Below are 17,017 nucleotides of genomic sequence, written 5' to 3'. Positions count from 1 at the left end.
GCCCAAGGGACTTCTATGTTCGAACTTCAAAGATGAGTACAGCGACTTAGTATTTTTACTCAACCGAGTGATGGGAGCTCCTTAAGGGGCATTGTTCGAGAATTGGATGTACTATTACATTGAAGAAATATCAAAGGTAACGGTGTTCAATTAGGCCAAACTTATAAGTGATAACTTCAACTTCCAGTTGAGAGGTTTGGAGAAAACACGAACATTCAACATCAACTGAGAGATGGGAGCTCCTTAAGGGGCATTGTTCGAGAATTGGATGTACTATTACATTGAAGAAATATCAAAGGGAACGGTGTTCAACTGGGCCAAAATTATAAGTGATAACCTCAACTTCCAGTTGAGAGGTTTGGAGAAAACACAGAAATTCAACATGACCTCCTACCTTGTGTACACGCTAGCCAGATTTGTTGTGTACAAAGGACTAATATGCTAGGGTGATGTCGGAAATGGGCCAGGACAATACACAGTTTATGAGTGCTATCCACAACTCCATATGCACAAGATTGAACATTACAAGAGGGTGAACAATGCTTTCACCATGTACATCACCAGATTGCTGCAAGGCAGGATCCACAAACGGTTGTCCAAGGAGGCGACGAAGCTTATTGAGAAGTATGGATCATGGTATATATAGTTTCCTACCTTCACATACCTACGGATTCAAGGATTTCGATCCGAACCAAACAAGCTTCCTAGGTATCCGACAGATAAGATGATTTTACTTGAGGTAGTGAGACAGCTTTTGGAGTATGATTTCCTCCAAAAGGAAAAACATAGAACGGGGATAACTCTCCCAATTGCACTTGGGAAGACATTGGAGGTATGCCGCATTGCAGCCGCAACAATTCAATTATTGAAGAACTTGAGTTCTATCGCCTTGGAACCTAGGGATCAATTTGATCCATTTAAGAATATTGTAAAGATCAAGGGAGGAAGATTTACACACAGAATCGACATCAAGGACTATTGGGCTAATCTCATGGATGAGCAAGCAGTTAGGAAGAGGATGTGGTCTCGTATGTCAATGGATTCAATGAGAAAATGTAATCTTTTCTCCATTCCAGATCAGGTTCAAGATGATAGTGACCATGCCCACCCACAGTACGTAAATGAAAAAGATAGGCCCTTCTTGGAACCTAATTTGACGCAACCTGAGTTGGTGAATTTGAATGTTTTGATGAGAGAAGTAAATGATTACTCCAAGGAGTGGGTTGACAAGTACATCAATGAATTGAGAAAGTTGAATGTCACCTTTACCTATGAGAAAATGAAAGATGAGGAGTTGTCTCTCAATGACGATGAAAGAACAGTTAGTGATATAAGGACACATGATGATGAAGAGAGTCAACTCCTAAGAGAAGGAAAGGTAAGCCTGGAGAATCACGAATAAAAGGCAAGGAGACCCTTAGTCAAAGTTCAAGAAAGAAGAAACATAAGTCTGATACTCCTTTATCCACCATGAGTTCCTTGTCAGTGAGAGAGAATGACATGACAGAGAAGGACAATGAGTACAGACAGGGTTCTGATACGAAAATCCTACCAAAAAAATTGTGAAGAGTTACATGCTACAGCACAGTCGACATAGCATGATGATGATGAAGAACAGCTGGGATCTCCTACAATCCAATTGGAGGACAACTTGGGCAACAATGTGGTGAACTCAACCAAAGATAAGGATACAGATGATGATGTCATTCCAGCCTTGAGAGGACTTGATAAGGACATGAGCCTCGAAGATGGGATGGAGATTTCTACTATTCTCAATTGGTTGCTGCAAAGCATAGAGAAGAAGAAAATGATAGATGAATAGCCTATAGAGGACATTGATGATTTCTTAGCTAGGACAGACAAAGGAAAAGAACATAAGAAGGCTAAATTACTCTCTAGGATTGCTAGAGATGATACAGGTATGCGCATTGCACAAGTGGCTATCTCGATGGGTGATAAGACCAAGGATACAGTCACCCCTATGGATTATCAGATCACCACGATTGACATTGGGCCAACTACAAAGAAACAAGAGTTCCAAGAACTTGATGATACGGTCAAGGCAATCAAGGCACGATTGGATAGGACTATTGAGAAGAAAGATATGCTTGAAAATAAGAACAGGAGACTTAGAGAATACATTGAAGGGATGAACTCCCAAAGGCGTGAGGATCCTACTTTTGTCTCACCTATCGCCATCGATCGCGGATTTCCCTTTGACTATGAGGCAACAACGAGTACACATTTAGAGGTTGGAAAGTGGATTGAAGATGTATCAAAGCAGGCGGATGATTTCCTAGCTCAGTTTGTCCAAGCATTTGACAAGACGGCAATGCTCATATTCAGGATACAGTATTTGGAAGGAGTTTGGGATGATTTCCAACCTGTGCAGGAGAAGATAATTCCTCACCTCAGATTGTTGAAGTGAATCCTAATGCCTACGTTGATCCAAGGAGTTGTGCATGGAAGTAATGTTTATGATTCTCAAGGATGGTATTGTTCTTTGGCAATGCGGAAGTCCGCTTCTGATCATGCAAGACAGGATTGCACGGAGATGGAAGGATTGATCCAAGAGATTCAATCCAAGATCCTTACATCAATTGATGAATTGTTGGGAGTGGATGTTCATGCTTCCAACAGTTTACACTTAGAAGAATTGAAAGAAAAGATGAAGTTTGTTTACTTCAATCAATTAGAATCTTTGAAAAAGAGTTAGATAGATGATTTGGTTTCTCTCGTGGTTCACATCAACAATTTGCAAAAGCTTATGCCAGATTGGGAAAGTATCTTTGATGCTTGCTCAAATGCACTGGATGTTGTTGAAACATGATAGCTTCTTTAAGATAAATGATTGAATGAGAGATAAATGAAGTCTCTCATTCAATCATCTATCTCATGGATGATTAATGATAAGACTTCATTTATATATATCCTTTGTAATCTTCATTCAGATTTCTTGTAATTGCAAATACATTTCATGATCGGTCTGCATATACCGATATGTATTTTCTCGAATGATCGAGCACATGATCATATTGATATACTTCTTCTTAATTACCATTCACGATCATGAAGAGATCGTATTAGACTTGATCGGGTTATCGTGTATAATAACCATGCAACAATGTCAATACTCCTAACATCCCGATTGGTATCGGGTTGGATAACAAAAGGTATTTAAGCACCGATTAGTATCGGGCATTATCTGTATTAAACCGATTGGTATTTGTTATGCGCTAACACCGATTTATATCGGTATGATCATATTTGTTATCAAGAGGCATGATCGAGTGTTACCTTGATCGGCCATGTCTAAAAGACATGTCCGATCAAGTTAACACTTGATCAAACAATGTCATCATATATATGCCAATCGATGGATGAGTGATAAGACATCGAAATTTATTAATGTTCTATCACAGCCACCTGCACAAAAGAAAGTATAATCAGCAATATTCATTGAAGCAATATATATACAATTGGAATTTAAAGACAAATAAATATACCTTTGAGCATTTGAACATAGATTTGAATACATTTACATGGTATCAGAGCCACATTAGATCGAACTTGAGGCATTCAAATTTGTAAAGTTCAAACCAAAGTATATAACATCACACTTTTCTCCATGGCCAGTGTTGTTAGATTTGAAGATAGACTCAATGGAGGAAATAACTTTGTCTCATGGAAATTCAGAATTATGTTGGTACTTAAAGAGAACAAAGTACAATCATTTGTAAATGAGAAAACTGAAGAACCACAGAAGGATCCTGAGAAGACTGCGTGGATAGATGGAAACAATAAGGCAATGAAGATAATTGTGGATGGGGTAAGAGACCATGTTGTACCCCTTCTAACGAAATATGACACTGCATATCAGATGTTCAAATCTCTTGAGAGTACTTATGAGATAAGTAACTCTAGCAGAACTTTAGCACCGAAAAGGCAGATCAACCACATCAGTATGAACAAGGGTGAATCCATCAATGCCTACTTTATGAGAATCTCAACCTTAAGGGATCAACTCTCCACTCTTGGGTATTAGATTGAAAGCAGGGAATTAACCCTAATTGCTCTAGATGGTTTACCAAGCACCTGGGAAACCTTTGTACAAGGAATCAGTGCCAGATCTAAATTCTCGAAGTTTGATCGATTAAGAGCAGACTGTCTCCAGGAGGAATCCAGGCAAGCCAAGAAAGGGCTCAACCACAAATCTATAGATGAAGACCTTCAAGTGCTTACTGCTAGCACTCACAAGAAGGGTAAAAAGAAGCAATTTAAAAAAAGGAAAAGTCATCAGAGCAAGAACACCTCCAAGAAGAACCTCTCCCACATTCAATGTTTCAGATGCAACCAGTTTGGACACTATGTAGCCAAATGCCCTGAAAGGTCCAAACAACAAGCTACATTTGCCAAAATAGGAAAGACTAGAGGAGAGAATGATTCTAAGAAATATGTGTTTTATTCAGCACTCTCTAACCAAGTATCAAATAAAACAAACTCATGCATGATTGACAGTGGCTCATCTAGACATATTACTGGGTTCAAAGAAGTGTTGGATTCCATGGTGGAAGAAACTGATGAAGAGGTAACAATTGGGGATGATTTTGCACATCCAGTCAGAAGAATTGGAACCTGCGCCATAAAATTGAAGTCAAGCCTATCTTTGCAAATCACAAGAGTACCATACGTCCCAGGCATCAAGAGGAACCTAGTCTCCATTTCAGCACTAGAGGATAATGGGTATAAAGTGACCTTCATGGATAACAAAGTGTTGGCTTGGCCAAAGAATTCATCCATCAAGAAAGCCAAGACTATAGGTCAGAGGCAAGGTTACTTGTACGAGCTATGTACAGAACCTAATCTGGCCCTAATCCATGAAGTTGCAGATGCAAATGAAATTTGGCATAGAAGATTAGGTCACCTGAACTTTCGTGCCTTATCATCTATGAAGAATCTTGTCACAGGTTTACCTAAGTTGAAACAGTATCATTCAAGTGCATGCAAGAGATGTGCCCTAAGTAAAAATACTAAGGGCTCTTTTCAAACTAGTTCTAGAAAAACTAGCAATGTTTTAGAATTAGTCCACTCTGATTTATGTGGACCTATGTCTGTACCCTCTTTAGGAGGATTTTTGTATTATGTAATATTTGCTGATGACTACTCCAAGAAGACTTGGATCTACTTCTTGAAATGTAAAGAATTAGAAGAGATCCTTAGAAGGTTTAAAGGATTTAAATCCCTCACTGGAAACTCCTCAGGAAAAAAAAATTAAGACCTTAAGAACTGACAATGGGAGGGAATATACTTCAGATCTATTCAAGGATTTTTGTAAAAATGTTGGGATTAAGAGGGAGTTCACTGTTCCTTACAACCCTCAACAAAATGGGGTAGCTAAAAGGAAGAATAGGACAATTGTAGAAGCAGCCAAAGCCATGCTCCTTGATCAAAATCTTGATACCCATCTTTGGGCAAAGGCCTCAAACACTGTCGTGTATATACAAAATAGTTGCCCTCATTCTCACATTGAAGACAAAACTCCTGAGGAAGTCATCACAGGATCAAAGCCAAATATCAGTCATTTCAGGATATTTGGGTGCCCTGTCTATCTCCATGTACCTAAGGAGAAAAGAACAAAATTAGAGCCCTCAGGTAAAAGAGGAATTTTTGTTGGGTATAGTGAAACTTCCAAGGCCTAAAAAATATATGTACCTAGTCAAAAACAAATTGAACTTAGTAGGGATGTGATCTTCAAGGAAGACTTAGCCTTCAAAAGAGCCAAAAATCCCATAGAACCTGAAGTTCAAGTTTCTGCTCCTAACCTAGAAGAGGATCCTGCTCCTGAGTTTCAGAGGGAGAATCTTGAGGAGAATGAGGATGAAGCCCAAAACTCACCTAGAGAAAACTCCAAGAAAAGACCACTCTAGGCCACCAAAACAGTAGAAGAGGCTCAGAAATATGCAGCTCCCTCAAGAACCTTCAGAGAAAGTAAAAGGCCTAACAAATTTACTAATTATGTTGCCCTTATAAATGATCTCTCCAAATCCGAACCTACTAATATATCAAATGCACTTAAACATCAAGTATGGAAGGATGCCATGTCAAAGGAATATCAGTCCATTGTGAAAAATGATGTTTGGGAGATTGTTCCAAGGCCAACAGGAAAATCTGTGGTTTCATCCAAATGGCTCTTCAAAATCAAGCATGTTGCAAATGGCAGCATTGAAAAACACAAAGCCAGATTTGTAGCCAGAGGGTTCTCACAAAAGGAAGGGATTGATTATGAGGAAACCTTTGCACCTATTGCCAGATATACCTCAGTCAAAGCAGTCTTAGCCATTGCAGCAGCAAAAGGATGGAAAGTACATCAGATGGATGTAAAGACAACATTCCTGAATGGAAAAATTGAGGAAGAGGTCTACCTAGAGCAACCTAAAGGATTTGAGATACATAATGCAGAGTCTCATGTGTGCAAACTCAAGAAAGCCCTATATGGACTTAAACAGGCTCCCAGGGCCTCGTATGAGAGAATTGACAGTTATCTCACAGGATTAGGCTTCTCAAAAAACGATGTGGACCCAAATCTTTATTTTAAGCAAAACAAAGGTGATATGTTAATATTGATCTTATATGTTGATGATTTATTAATCACAAGAGAAGATCATCTCATAGATCAATGTAAGAAAGACCTTGCTAAAGAATTTGATATGAAGGACTTGGGTCTTCTTCATTATTTCCTTGGATTGGAAGTCTGGCAGAATTCTGATAGCATTGTACTAAATCAGGGTAAATATACCTTGGACATATTGAAGAGATTTGGGATGTTAAACTACAAACCTATGACATCTCCTATAGAAACAAACCTTCATAAACTAAAGGAAGCAGCAGCCGATTCACAACCAACAAATCCTACTCTCTATAGGCAGATGATTAGATCCTTGATGTACCTGGTAAATACGAGGCCAGATATCAGTTATGCAGTAAATGCTTTGAGTCAGTTTATGTGTAACCTGGTAGCAGTAAAACACATCATGAGATACTTTCAAGGTACTCTCAATCTTGGTCTCAAGTATGAGAAAGTTAATTTGGATCTTCATGGATTCACAGATTCAGATTGGGCTCGAAGTGTGACTGACAGAAAAAGCACCTCAGAATGTTGCTTCAGTTTGGGTTCAACTATGATATCTTGGATTAGTAGAAAATAGTCGTCAGTAGCACAAAGTTCCACTGAAGCCGAATACATCGCAGCTTCCATGGCTGCTCGAGAGGCAGTATGGCTCAGGAAGTTGCTTGTGGGATTATTCGGTGAACCAATGAAACCTACTATGATTCATTGTGACAATCAAAGTTGTATAAAACTCTCAGTGAATCCTGTATTTCATGATAGATCCAAACATATAGAGATTCCTTATCATTATGTACGAGACATGGTGGACAGGAATGTGATACAATTGGAATATATTAGTACATGAGATCAGATAGCAGACATACTTACCAAACCACTTTCCAAGGCGAAAGTTGAGCACTTCAGGAAAGGTCTTGGTATGATTGAATTGTAATTTGCTTTGTAATTTGTACTTATATATATTTAATGTGTAAACTTCTTTGTCGTGTTATGACTTTTATGGGCTCCACCCCCTGTGTACATTTCTAAGAGGTGACGATCTCCTAGATAATGGACACTTGTATGAGACATTATAAGGTGAGGATCTTATAATGGTCAAACAGGATGTCATGTGTGATGATGTCTTGTATATCATGGATGTGCCATGATATGTTGTGGTAAGACATTATGAGATGTCAGTGCACATACCACAACTTGGATATAATGAGAATCAAATTATTCTCTTGCATTTATATCCTTGGTATCGCATGCTATGCGATACTGATATCACGTGTTAGGTGATATCTATGTCACGTGCTTAGGTGATATGATTCCTCATATCACATGTTAGGTGATACTTCATGTCACATGCTTAAGTGATGTGATTCTTTGTATTACGAGATTATGAGATTATGGTCATCATGAGAAATGTGATGCTATATACTAAATATGTTGTCATTCATTTATCTTCCCTAGCTAAGAGGGAGTGTTGAAAGTTTGAAACATGATAGCTTCGTTACGATAAATGATTGAATGAGAGATAACTAAAGTCTCTAATTCAATCATCTATCTCATCGATGAACAATGATAGACTTCATTTATATATATCCTTTGTAATCTTCATTCAGATTTCTTGTAATTGCAAATACATTTCATGGTCGGTCTGCATATACTGATATGTATTTTCTCGAATGATCGAGCACATGATCATATTGATATACTTCTACTTAATTACCATTCAATATCATGAAGAGATCGTATTAGACTTGATCGGGTTATCGTGTATAATAACCATGCAATAATGTCAATACTCCTAACATCTCGATTGGTATCGAGATGGATAACAAAAGGTATTTAAGCACCGATTAGTATCGGGCATTATTTGTATTAAACCGATTGGTATTTGTTATGCGTGTTTATCCATTTTCATCATAAACATTTGGGTTTTGATCTCCATTCTTCCTATCTCCATTGATCTTGCTTGATATATTTGCTCTCAGATTTTATGTGCACAAGAGCTCAACAAAGAACGGAAATGTGGTTGCAAGTAGGATCGCATATGAAAGTTCAAAAGCGTAGTGTAGTCGAGTAATCATCGGGGTGCATAGGGTTGATAATGAAGGAAGCATCTCCTTATATAGAAGACACTATAAGAAATGGAGGGATAAGATTGAGAGGTGTAAAAGAGGTCGGCTATGATTAGAGGGTAGGTAAAGAAAATAATAAAATAATGAAAGAGGTAGGTAGTGTATGAATTAAAAGATGAATGACATGTGTCATGGGTAAAAAAGGTTAATGAATTAATTAAATAAATAAAGATTCATTTAATTAATAGAAGAAGTGGGATCAATTAAATAAATAAGATATTTATTTAATTTAGGAAAAGGATAATTTAAATAAATAAATGTATTTATTTAAATGAGAAATAAGGCTAGAAGAGGATAAATGAATTAATTAAATAAATAAAGATCTATTTAATTAATAGAAGAATTAGGTTAAAATAATTAAATAAATAAAGATATTTATTTAATTAGACTGGACAATTTTAGGTGTCTACAATGCGCTAACACCGATTTATATCGGTATGATCATATTTGTTATCAAGAGGCACGATCAAGTGTTACCTTGATCGGTCATGTCTAAAAGACATGTCCGATCAAGTTAACACTTGATCAAACAATATCATCATATATATGCCAATCGATGGATGAGTGATAAGACATCGAAATTTATTAATGTTCTATCACAGCCACCTGCACAAAAGAAAGTATAATCAGCAATATTCATTGAAGCAATATATATACAATTAGAATTTAAAGACAAATAAATATACCTTTGCGCATTTGAACATAGATTTGAATACATTTACAGATGTGACCAATGCGCAACAGGAAGCTTTACCCAGCATCACCATGGAGGAGCTCAACTCAGTCTTGGCCAGATTCATGGAGTATGCAACTAGAGAGAGGGATGCAGGACGGAATCTTCTAGAAGATTCCTTGCTTGATGACTAGGCATCATCCTATTGGACCTCTTCTTTTTTGTTGCAAACCCTAATTAGGGCTATTTTAGGGCAGTGTTGGCACGATCTTGGCCCTTGATTCTAAATGAATCTTGGCCATTCAATTCATTTGAGACTATATAAACCCATTTGCCTCTCATTTGTAAGGAAGAGGTTTTTGAGAATTGGTGTCTACATGCTGCAAGTTTGAATATAAATCATTAAAGTGTGGTGGTTTTTGTTTAGATTTTGTATGCATTTGTGGTTCTCATTGCTTCCAAGTTTAGATTAGAATTTAGATTAGAATTTGTTTCAAGTATTTTAGATTGGATGAAAGAAGTGTTGAATGCATTTGAATGAGATTCGTATAATCCATACCACTAGCTTCTTGTTGACTGTAAGTTCACCTTGTGTGGTCAATTGAAAATCGATTGAACTTGACTTCAATTATTACACGTCCATTGGTATGCATTGTCTTGATGGTATTGATGTTGATGGTGATAATTTGAACATCTATAATTTTACCTTAGATGATTGCACTAAGCATGTGTTGAATTGTTCTTTGATGGTGAAACCTTGCCTAGTTGAATCTCATCGAGTCATTCACTACGTCTTGCATTCTAGGTTTTTTATTAGAATTCCTAAACCCTTATTCCTTTTGCATTTTATTTGAAAATCCTTGTTAGATTAGATCAAGAGCTTGAATTGCAAAATCTTTCGAAACCATTGGCATCCCATATCTACTCGTGATCAGCTCAACAAAACTGAACAATTACACAAGTCTCCAAGTGAAAACAGCAAACCACATCAGCCATTGAGTTACCCACATGTCAAGAACTGACCGTAGAAACCTTGGAATCGTCTTAGTTGATCAGATATTTAGCATCTGAGGTGATTTTGTTCAAGAGAGGGTAAAATAATATGGTATTTTATTCTGTGTTCGATCGTGCATAAAACACACATCAACAGGTACTTAGTAGAATGACCATTAAGGGAGGGTATTAATATAATATTGTAATATATCTATAATGGTCATCTTAGTTGTTTAGTTTCTTTTAGAATGTTTCTTTTCATGTTTATATTCTTGATCGTTTCTGTTTTGGAAAGATCCTTTTGTAATCTCTATATAAGGAGCCTTATAACAAATTATCATTTCAATTGGATAATTTATGAATTAGCTTATGAAATTCTGTACTAAAAACTTATTTATCAGATATCATAATTTGTCATATCATGATAATTTTGTACAGATTGGCCATATGTATATTCACTTTATTGATTCAAAACACAGTGACCATGTATGTATCACGTTCAATCTCCAGAACTGTGCTCTTTGTTGCGAATTGGATGATTTATAAATAAGCTTATGAAATTATGCGCTGAAAACTTATTTATCAAATATCATAGTTTGTCATAACATGATTAATTTTTTTCAGATTGGCCATATGTATGTCCACTTGATTAATTCAAAACACAGTGACTATGTATGTATCATGTTCAGTCTCCAGAACTGTGCTATTTGTTGCGAATTGGATGATTTATAAATAAGCTTATGAAATTATGAACTGAAAACTTATTAATCAGATATCATAATTTGTCATAACATGATTAAAAAAAATCAGATTGGCCATATGTATGTTCACTTGATTGATTCAAAACACAGTGACCATGTATGTATCATGTTCAATCTCCAGAACTGTGCTATTTGTTGTAAATTGGATGTTTCATAAATAAGCTTATGAAATTATGTGCTGAAACTTATTTATCAGATATCATAATTTGTCATAACATGATTAATTTTTTTCAGATTGGCCATATGTGTATTCACTTGATTGATTCAAAACACAGTGACTATGTATGTACCTTTCATTGTCTATGTCCAAACACAATACCTATAAATAAACTCTTGATGAATGATTCCAAAGATAATAGATTTCATTGTCCACATAATACTTAATAGAATTTCAAAAAGAGATAATAAAAATCTTTTTTACGTTGCTTGCAAGAAAGACTGAAAATTAAATATAAATTCTTAGAATACAAGTTTGTATAAAACAAATAAAACCCCGATCAGGTTGAAAAACCTACAACACTCGAAAGGGTTGCCAAAGGGAAATTAGAGGTACTACCTTTGGATATGGTTTGAAGACAAAGTTTGATCCACCTTCCTTATCTGCATTCTCTTGTTTGATAGGGATGAGTGGGAAATTGCCTGTTGTTGGTGATGGCTCAACCTGGAAATAACCAACAACTTAATTATCTGGATCAAATATTTTTAGCTTTAAAAGCAACTTCATAAACCACATTTAAAAGAATATGTTTTTCAAAACAACAAAATATTCAATGCCAAAGATGCACGCAATTGATCACCACTTAATTTTAATGGTATAACCCATGACAAATAATTGTCAAAGACTCATTTTTTAACCTACTAGCAGTGAAATGACATTTACATATTTTGGGGGTACAAGGACAGATAAAGAGCTCTACCACTTTGATGCTAATTATGAAATTACCAAGAACAAACAAAACAAGATCATGCTCTGTGAAATGCAGACTAGTACAAGCTACAAAAAATAGTGCTTTAACTTGGCCGATATTAGAAGTGCGTTCAGATTTATGTTCAAAATCAATCAAGGAAAAACAAAAACCTTCATATGGTATCCTACTTATAAACAATTAGTGAGAAAAAAATCAATTGCAACGTTAGTGACACATGAAATTAAAAGCTACAACAGTCCACATAGTATATTCTCAACGTATTAAGCCAGCAATACTCAAGCTTGTGCAGGCCAATTGGTCAAGGGGCACTAAAGTTGTTTCAAATAACTCAATGGAACATTATTTCCTATTAATAACTATTTAATGTCAAGTGAGCTAATTAGAAAATCACCAAGAACAAACAAAACAAGATCATGCTCTGTGACATGCATAGTAGTACGAGCTACAGAAAATGGTGCTTTAACTTTGCCAGTATTAAAAATATGTTCGGATTAATATTCAAAATCAAGCAAGCAAAAACAGAAAACATTCTTGTGCAACCTTAGTTGGCCTAGTGGTCGATAACTTGTGCTCTTGAAAGAGAGGTCACAAGTTCAAATCCCATAAGGGGGTAGGGTATGTACACCTTATCGGCTTCGGCCCATTACTGATCCAAAAAAAAAAAAAAAAAAAACAGAAAACATTCATATGGTAAAATATTTAGAGGGAAAGAAAACCAATTGCAATGACACATGACATTAAATGCTACAACAGTGCACACAGTATTTTCTCAATGTATTAAACAAGCAATAGCTCGTGCAGGCCAATTAGTCAAGAGGCACTAAAGTTGTTTCAAATAACACAATTGAACATTATTTCTTATTAATAACTATAGAGATGTCAAGTAAGCACAGTCACACATGTATGCTGGCAAAATTTATGAATAATTCACTTTCTGTCATAAATATACAGCAACACATTCCCAAGTTAGAACAGTATATAAATTGGCACCATATCCACAACCAACTAACCTAATAAATGTGACTTCCTTCTACCAAATATATATGTTTCAACTTCAAGAATCAACACTCAAAGCAAGCATTTCATTCAAAAAAAAGTCTACAAGAACAAAGCAAGGCTGCAACACAAAAATGACATTTTCTTAAAAATCTGACAACTGTCTTTGAGGATAGGAACAAAGCACGAAGTGTACTACTAACATTCCAGTTTTTTTCTTTATTAACAGAAACAGATTACAAATATCAGCCAATCACAACGTGATCTAGAGGAAAAATGTTGCACTTAATGCACTAATGACTCAAATTTTAAAGCTGGCAGGCATGACCCCATGTAAGTAGATTCCATGTAAATGTGACGTACTAGTGAATGTGGTGGAGATTGCTTTCAATAAATTATTGATACCAAGAGGTTAACGAGGTTGATGGCTTGTGAACAACAGAGAAACATTATACCATGGCAAGGATTGTAAGAAAAGAAATACTGTGCTGTAGCAAAGATTGTGAAGTAGCGGAGAAGTTGGCTCTCATAGGATGTACCATGAGGAAGATTTTAAGGTGGCCTCTCAACTGGATGAAAACTGTAGCATAACAAAGAATGCAAAGTGGCAGAAGAGTTGGCTTTCAAAGGGCATACACCATTTTGAATATTTTGAAGCAACTTCTCAACCGACAGAAAAACACTGTACAACAACAAAGATCGTAAAATAGTTCAGAAGTTGGCTTTCCATGGATTAATTGAGGTGGCTTCCTCCTCAGCTAAGAGAGATATCGGAAGGCAATAAAAACTGATAACAAATATTTGAATCAAAAAAAAATTAACCATGAAGATGATTACTTTGAATCTATACTACAAGATACATTCACTACATCTAAGTGTGAGTCACTAGCCCATGACATCAACATTAATATGCATTCCCAAACCTACAAAAAAACATGCTTTTATTGATCTTACTGCAACGAGGACCCGATTTCAGCACCTGAGATACTTATTTACTCAAACACCCCACATTTGAACACCGGTGTGGTCATTCCCCATATGAAAACCCAATGGGTCCATGTCCCTTGTATAACAACCCAGTAAGGTCGCAACACATGGTAATATTTTCTCTGTTAACTCAGTTTGGTTGTTGAACGGTGTACCATTGGCTTTTGGTGAATCCCTGAACTTAGGGCAGCATAAAGAAATGGCTGACTTCTCAACTAGAAAGGAATACTGTTATATACAGCACTCGACTATCAACCTAAAGTTTGAGCCCATCAGTGACCCTACATAGGTTGAGTGTAGAAACCTACTAGATTTCTCTCGTGAAGAGATATATTAGTTTATACTAACAAGCTATTAAGAAGATAGTAAAGTTTTAATGGGAAGGTAGCTTGCTCCTAGATAATCAGGAGGTAAATTTACCTCAATTGCTTTTTGAGATTCTATTCACGGTTCTTGAACCATACATTTATCTTAAAAACAGATAGTTGGAATCCGCGCCCTTTCTGACGAACTTCTAGACCCCTCAACAAATTGGATCTCTAATAATTTGAATTTCTAACAAAACCCACTTCGGCATATACAATTTCAACTTCGAAAAACACAAAATGAAGCCAAAATTCAGACTCAGATGATCCACCCATCAGCAATTCAGTTCCCAAAAAACCCAAATTATTCAGAAAAGCATACAAAATGAATGTCGTTATGCTTCTAATGTCAAACCCAGTTCCAAAATATATAAAATTATTCTGAATAACACATAATAACACAAGTTGGTGTTTTTTATAAAGACAAACCCAGTCAGGAAACGCACCTGTGAATTGGTTAGCATCATGGGAGAGTCCAGCAAAGTAGAGGGGCTGAGCCCATGAGGCAAAGTCAAATAGGGGGGCCGAGGAATAGGAATGCTTGCAGGCGGCATACACTTGAACTTGGCACTACTGCTACTTGCAGCCCCCGAGGGCTTAGCATCATTGTTATTGTTATTATTGGTATTATCTCTGGCAGGCGGTGAAGCCATGGCGCCTGCTAGCAGCTGGGAGAAGGTCTTGCACTCAGAGTCAGGGTCATGCTCTGCAAAGAAGGAGGACACGAGGCTCATAGGACCTGGGGAAAGAACCGCCTCTGAACGCGGCGGGAGAGCTAATGGGGGCCTCGAAGCTGCTGGCTTTGTTAGCAGTAGGCCCCCTCCTCCTCCGCCCTCACCCATGCCCGACCTCTTCTCTTTCCCTTCCATGGTTTTATAAGCCCCTGGTTTTATTGTGTGAACCGTGGGATAATATCAGTGCTCTGCTGTGCTGAAAACGAAAAAGATCTCCCTGCTGTCTGAAGAGGACTAGAAATCTGTCAACATGGGGTTCTTGTGGCCTTTTGTTGTGTATCGGAAGAAGAGAGAAGGAAAAGATTTTTGTTTGTAATAAAATCGGTCAAAATATTTGGATTTTTGGTTTAATCTGTACTACTTTCACATGACCTTATGGTTGAAGAGCCCAATAAATTTTTGGGCCCGTGTGACGGGGCTAATAGCTGCAATCATATTTCAAGACTGTATCTTTCTGAATTTAACATTCAAGAGTTTATTTTAAAAGTCAATATTTTAGAAATGGTTACTATTGAAATTATTCTTATGTTTAAATTGTATGTGGAGTACAAAGTTTAAGTTGATTTTTTTATATTAAGAATTAATAATGGAGGGATATCTTTTTTGTCAAGTTAGATGTAGATGAGATTCTAGAGTATATCTATTTGATTAACTTAATAATTGACAAGTATCCATTTTATCAATTTGAGACTTTTTGCAAATGAATTTGGCATTGTGAGTTTAAGTTGATATATTTGGATTTAAGGATACATAGTTATGTTGATATGTTTTCGGTTAAGAATCAACAATTAAGGACTATCTATTTTGCACATTTCACAAATGGATTTGAGATTATGAGTTTAGGTTGATATTTCTTATATTAAGAGTCAACAAATGAGGAATATCCATTCCATCAATAGCCACCTTAGACAAATCGTCACGTAATACAATTCATCTTACATTGATTAATCTACAAAATAATACTTAATCTATTTTATTAAAATTAAATTGATTAAATTATTTTTTATTATTTGATTAATTTCAATGATCCATTTTTCTTGAAAGTTTTTACAATTAATTTAATTAATCAAAGGAAATGATAATCAAGTAGTTAACTTGTTGATCAGAATCATTAACAAATTCTTTTAAAGGGAAAAATCAAAATCGAATTAGTTTACTCTTTAAGAAAAATAAATAAATAAATCAAGTAATTGTGTAATAATAGCTACCACCTATCCTCGTCCACTCCACCTTTCATGAGAGAAGTTGCTAATCTAAAATCAAATCCTAGTCATCCATCCATGTCTTCAAGATCTTATAAATTGAGTTAGATCCTTCACCTTTCAATAGTGGCAATTCAGGTTTGAGCTAATAGATGTTATATCGAAATAAGCAACAAGCATATATTACTTTCAAGAGCATATCTATAGCAATCTAGTAGAGGTTTGTATTGAATTAGAATAAATAATTCTTAATTATTATCGTGGATTCTTTGTTTCGTTCTTCATGTGCACACATTACCAAGGCAAGATTTTGGTCTCATTTTTTATGGTGGACTTGTTAAAACCATTCAACTTCACCAACAAAATAAAAAGCCCTTTGATATATTCAAAGTTTTAAGAGATTGTTAGTGGTTTTATTTGTTATGCAAGTTAGGTCGTTCGAACTTAGAGCAAAGTCTAGGGTTAAACACATTTGAATTAAGAGTAATATTCAATGTTTCATCCACATGAGCATCAACTAGATGCAATGAGTATTATGTGGGTCATCCATGCTCAAGAGAGATGGGTTCATGTGAATCTGTACTTGTATAATAAGAGTTAGTGAATTTGACTTTAAAACTACATAA

At 36.0% G+C, this 17,017-nt stretch overlaps 1 protein-coding gene across 1 annotated transcript in view; it reads right to left on the bottom strand.

The window, feature by feature from the left end:
• Positions 1 to 15,622, bottom strand: part of LOC131027156 (probable WRKY transcription factor 4) — a 54,549-nt gene extending 38,927 nt beyond the window's left edge. Inside the window, exons 1-2 of the mRNA XM_057957144.2 lie at positions 14,902 to 15,622; positions 11,735 to 11,839 (exon numbers count right to left, since the gene is read on the bottom strand). Of these exons, the coding sequence (XP_057813127.2) occupies positions 11,735 to 11,839; positions 14,902 to 15,324 (528 nt within the window). The 5' untranslated portion in view covers positions 15,325 to 15,622. The remainder of the gene's footprint in view (positions 1 to 11,734; positions 11,840 to 14,901) is intronic.
• Positions 15,623 to 17,017: the final 1,395 nt, after the last annotated feature.

Source organism: Cryptomeria japonica, chromosome 10 (assembly GCF_030272615.1).
Source record: "Cryptomeria japonica chromosome 10, Sugi_1.0, whole genome shotgun sequence".
NCBI lineage: Eukaryota > Viridiplantae > Streptophyta > Pinopsida > Cupressales > Cupressaceae > Cryptomeria > Cryptomeria japonica.
The sequence above is the reverse complement of the archived record's forward strand: the minus strand, read 5'-3'. Positions and strand labels throughout refer to the sequence as shown.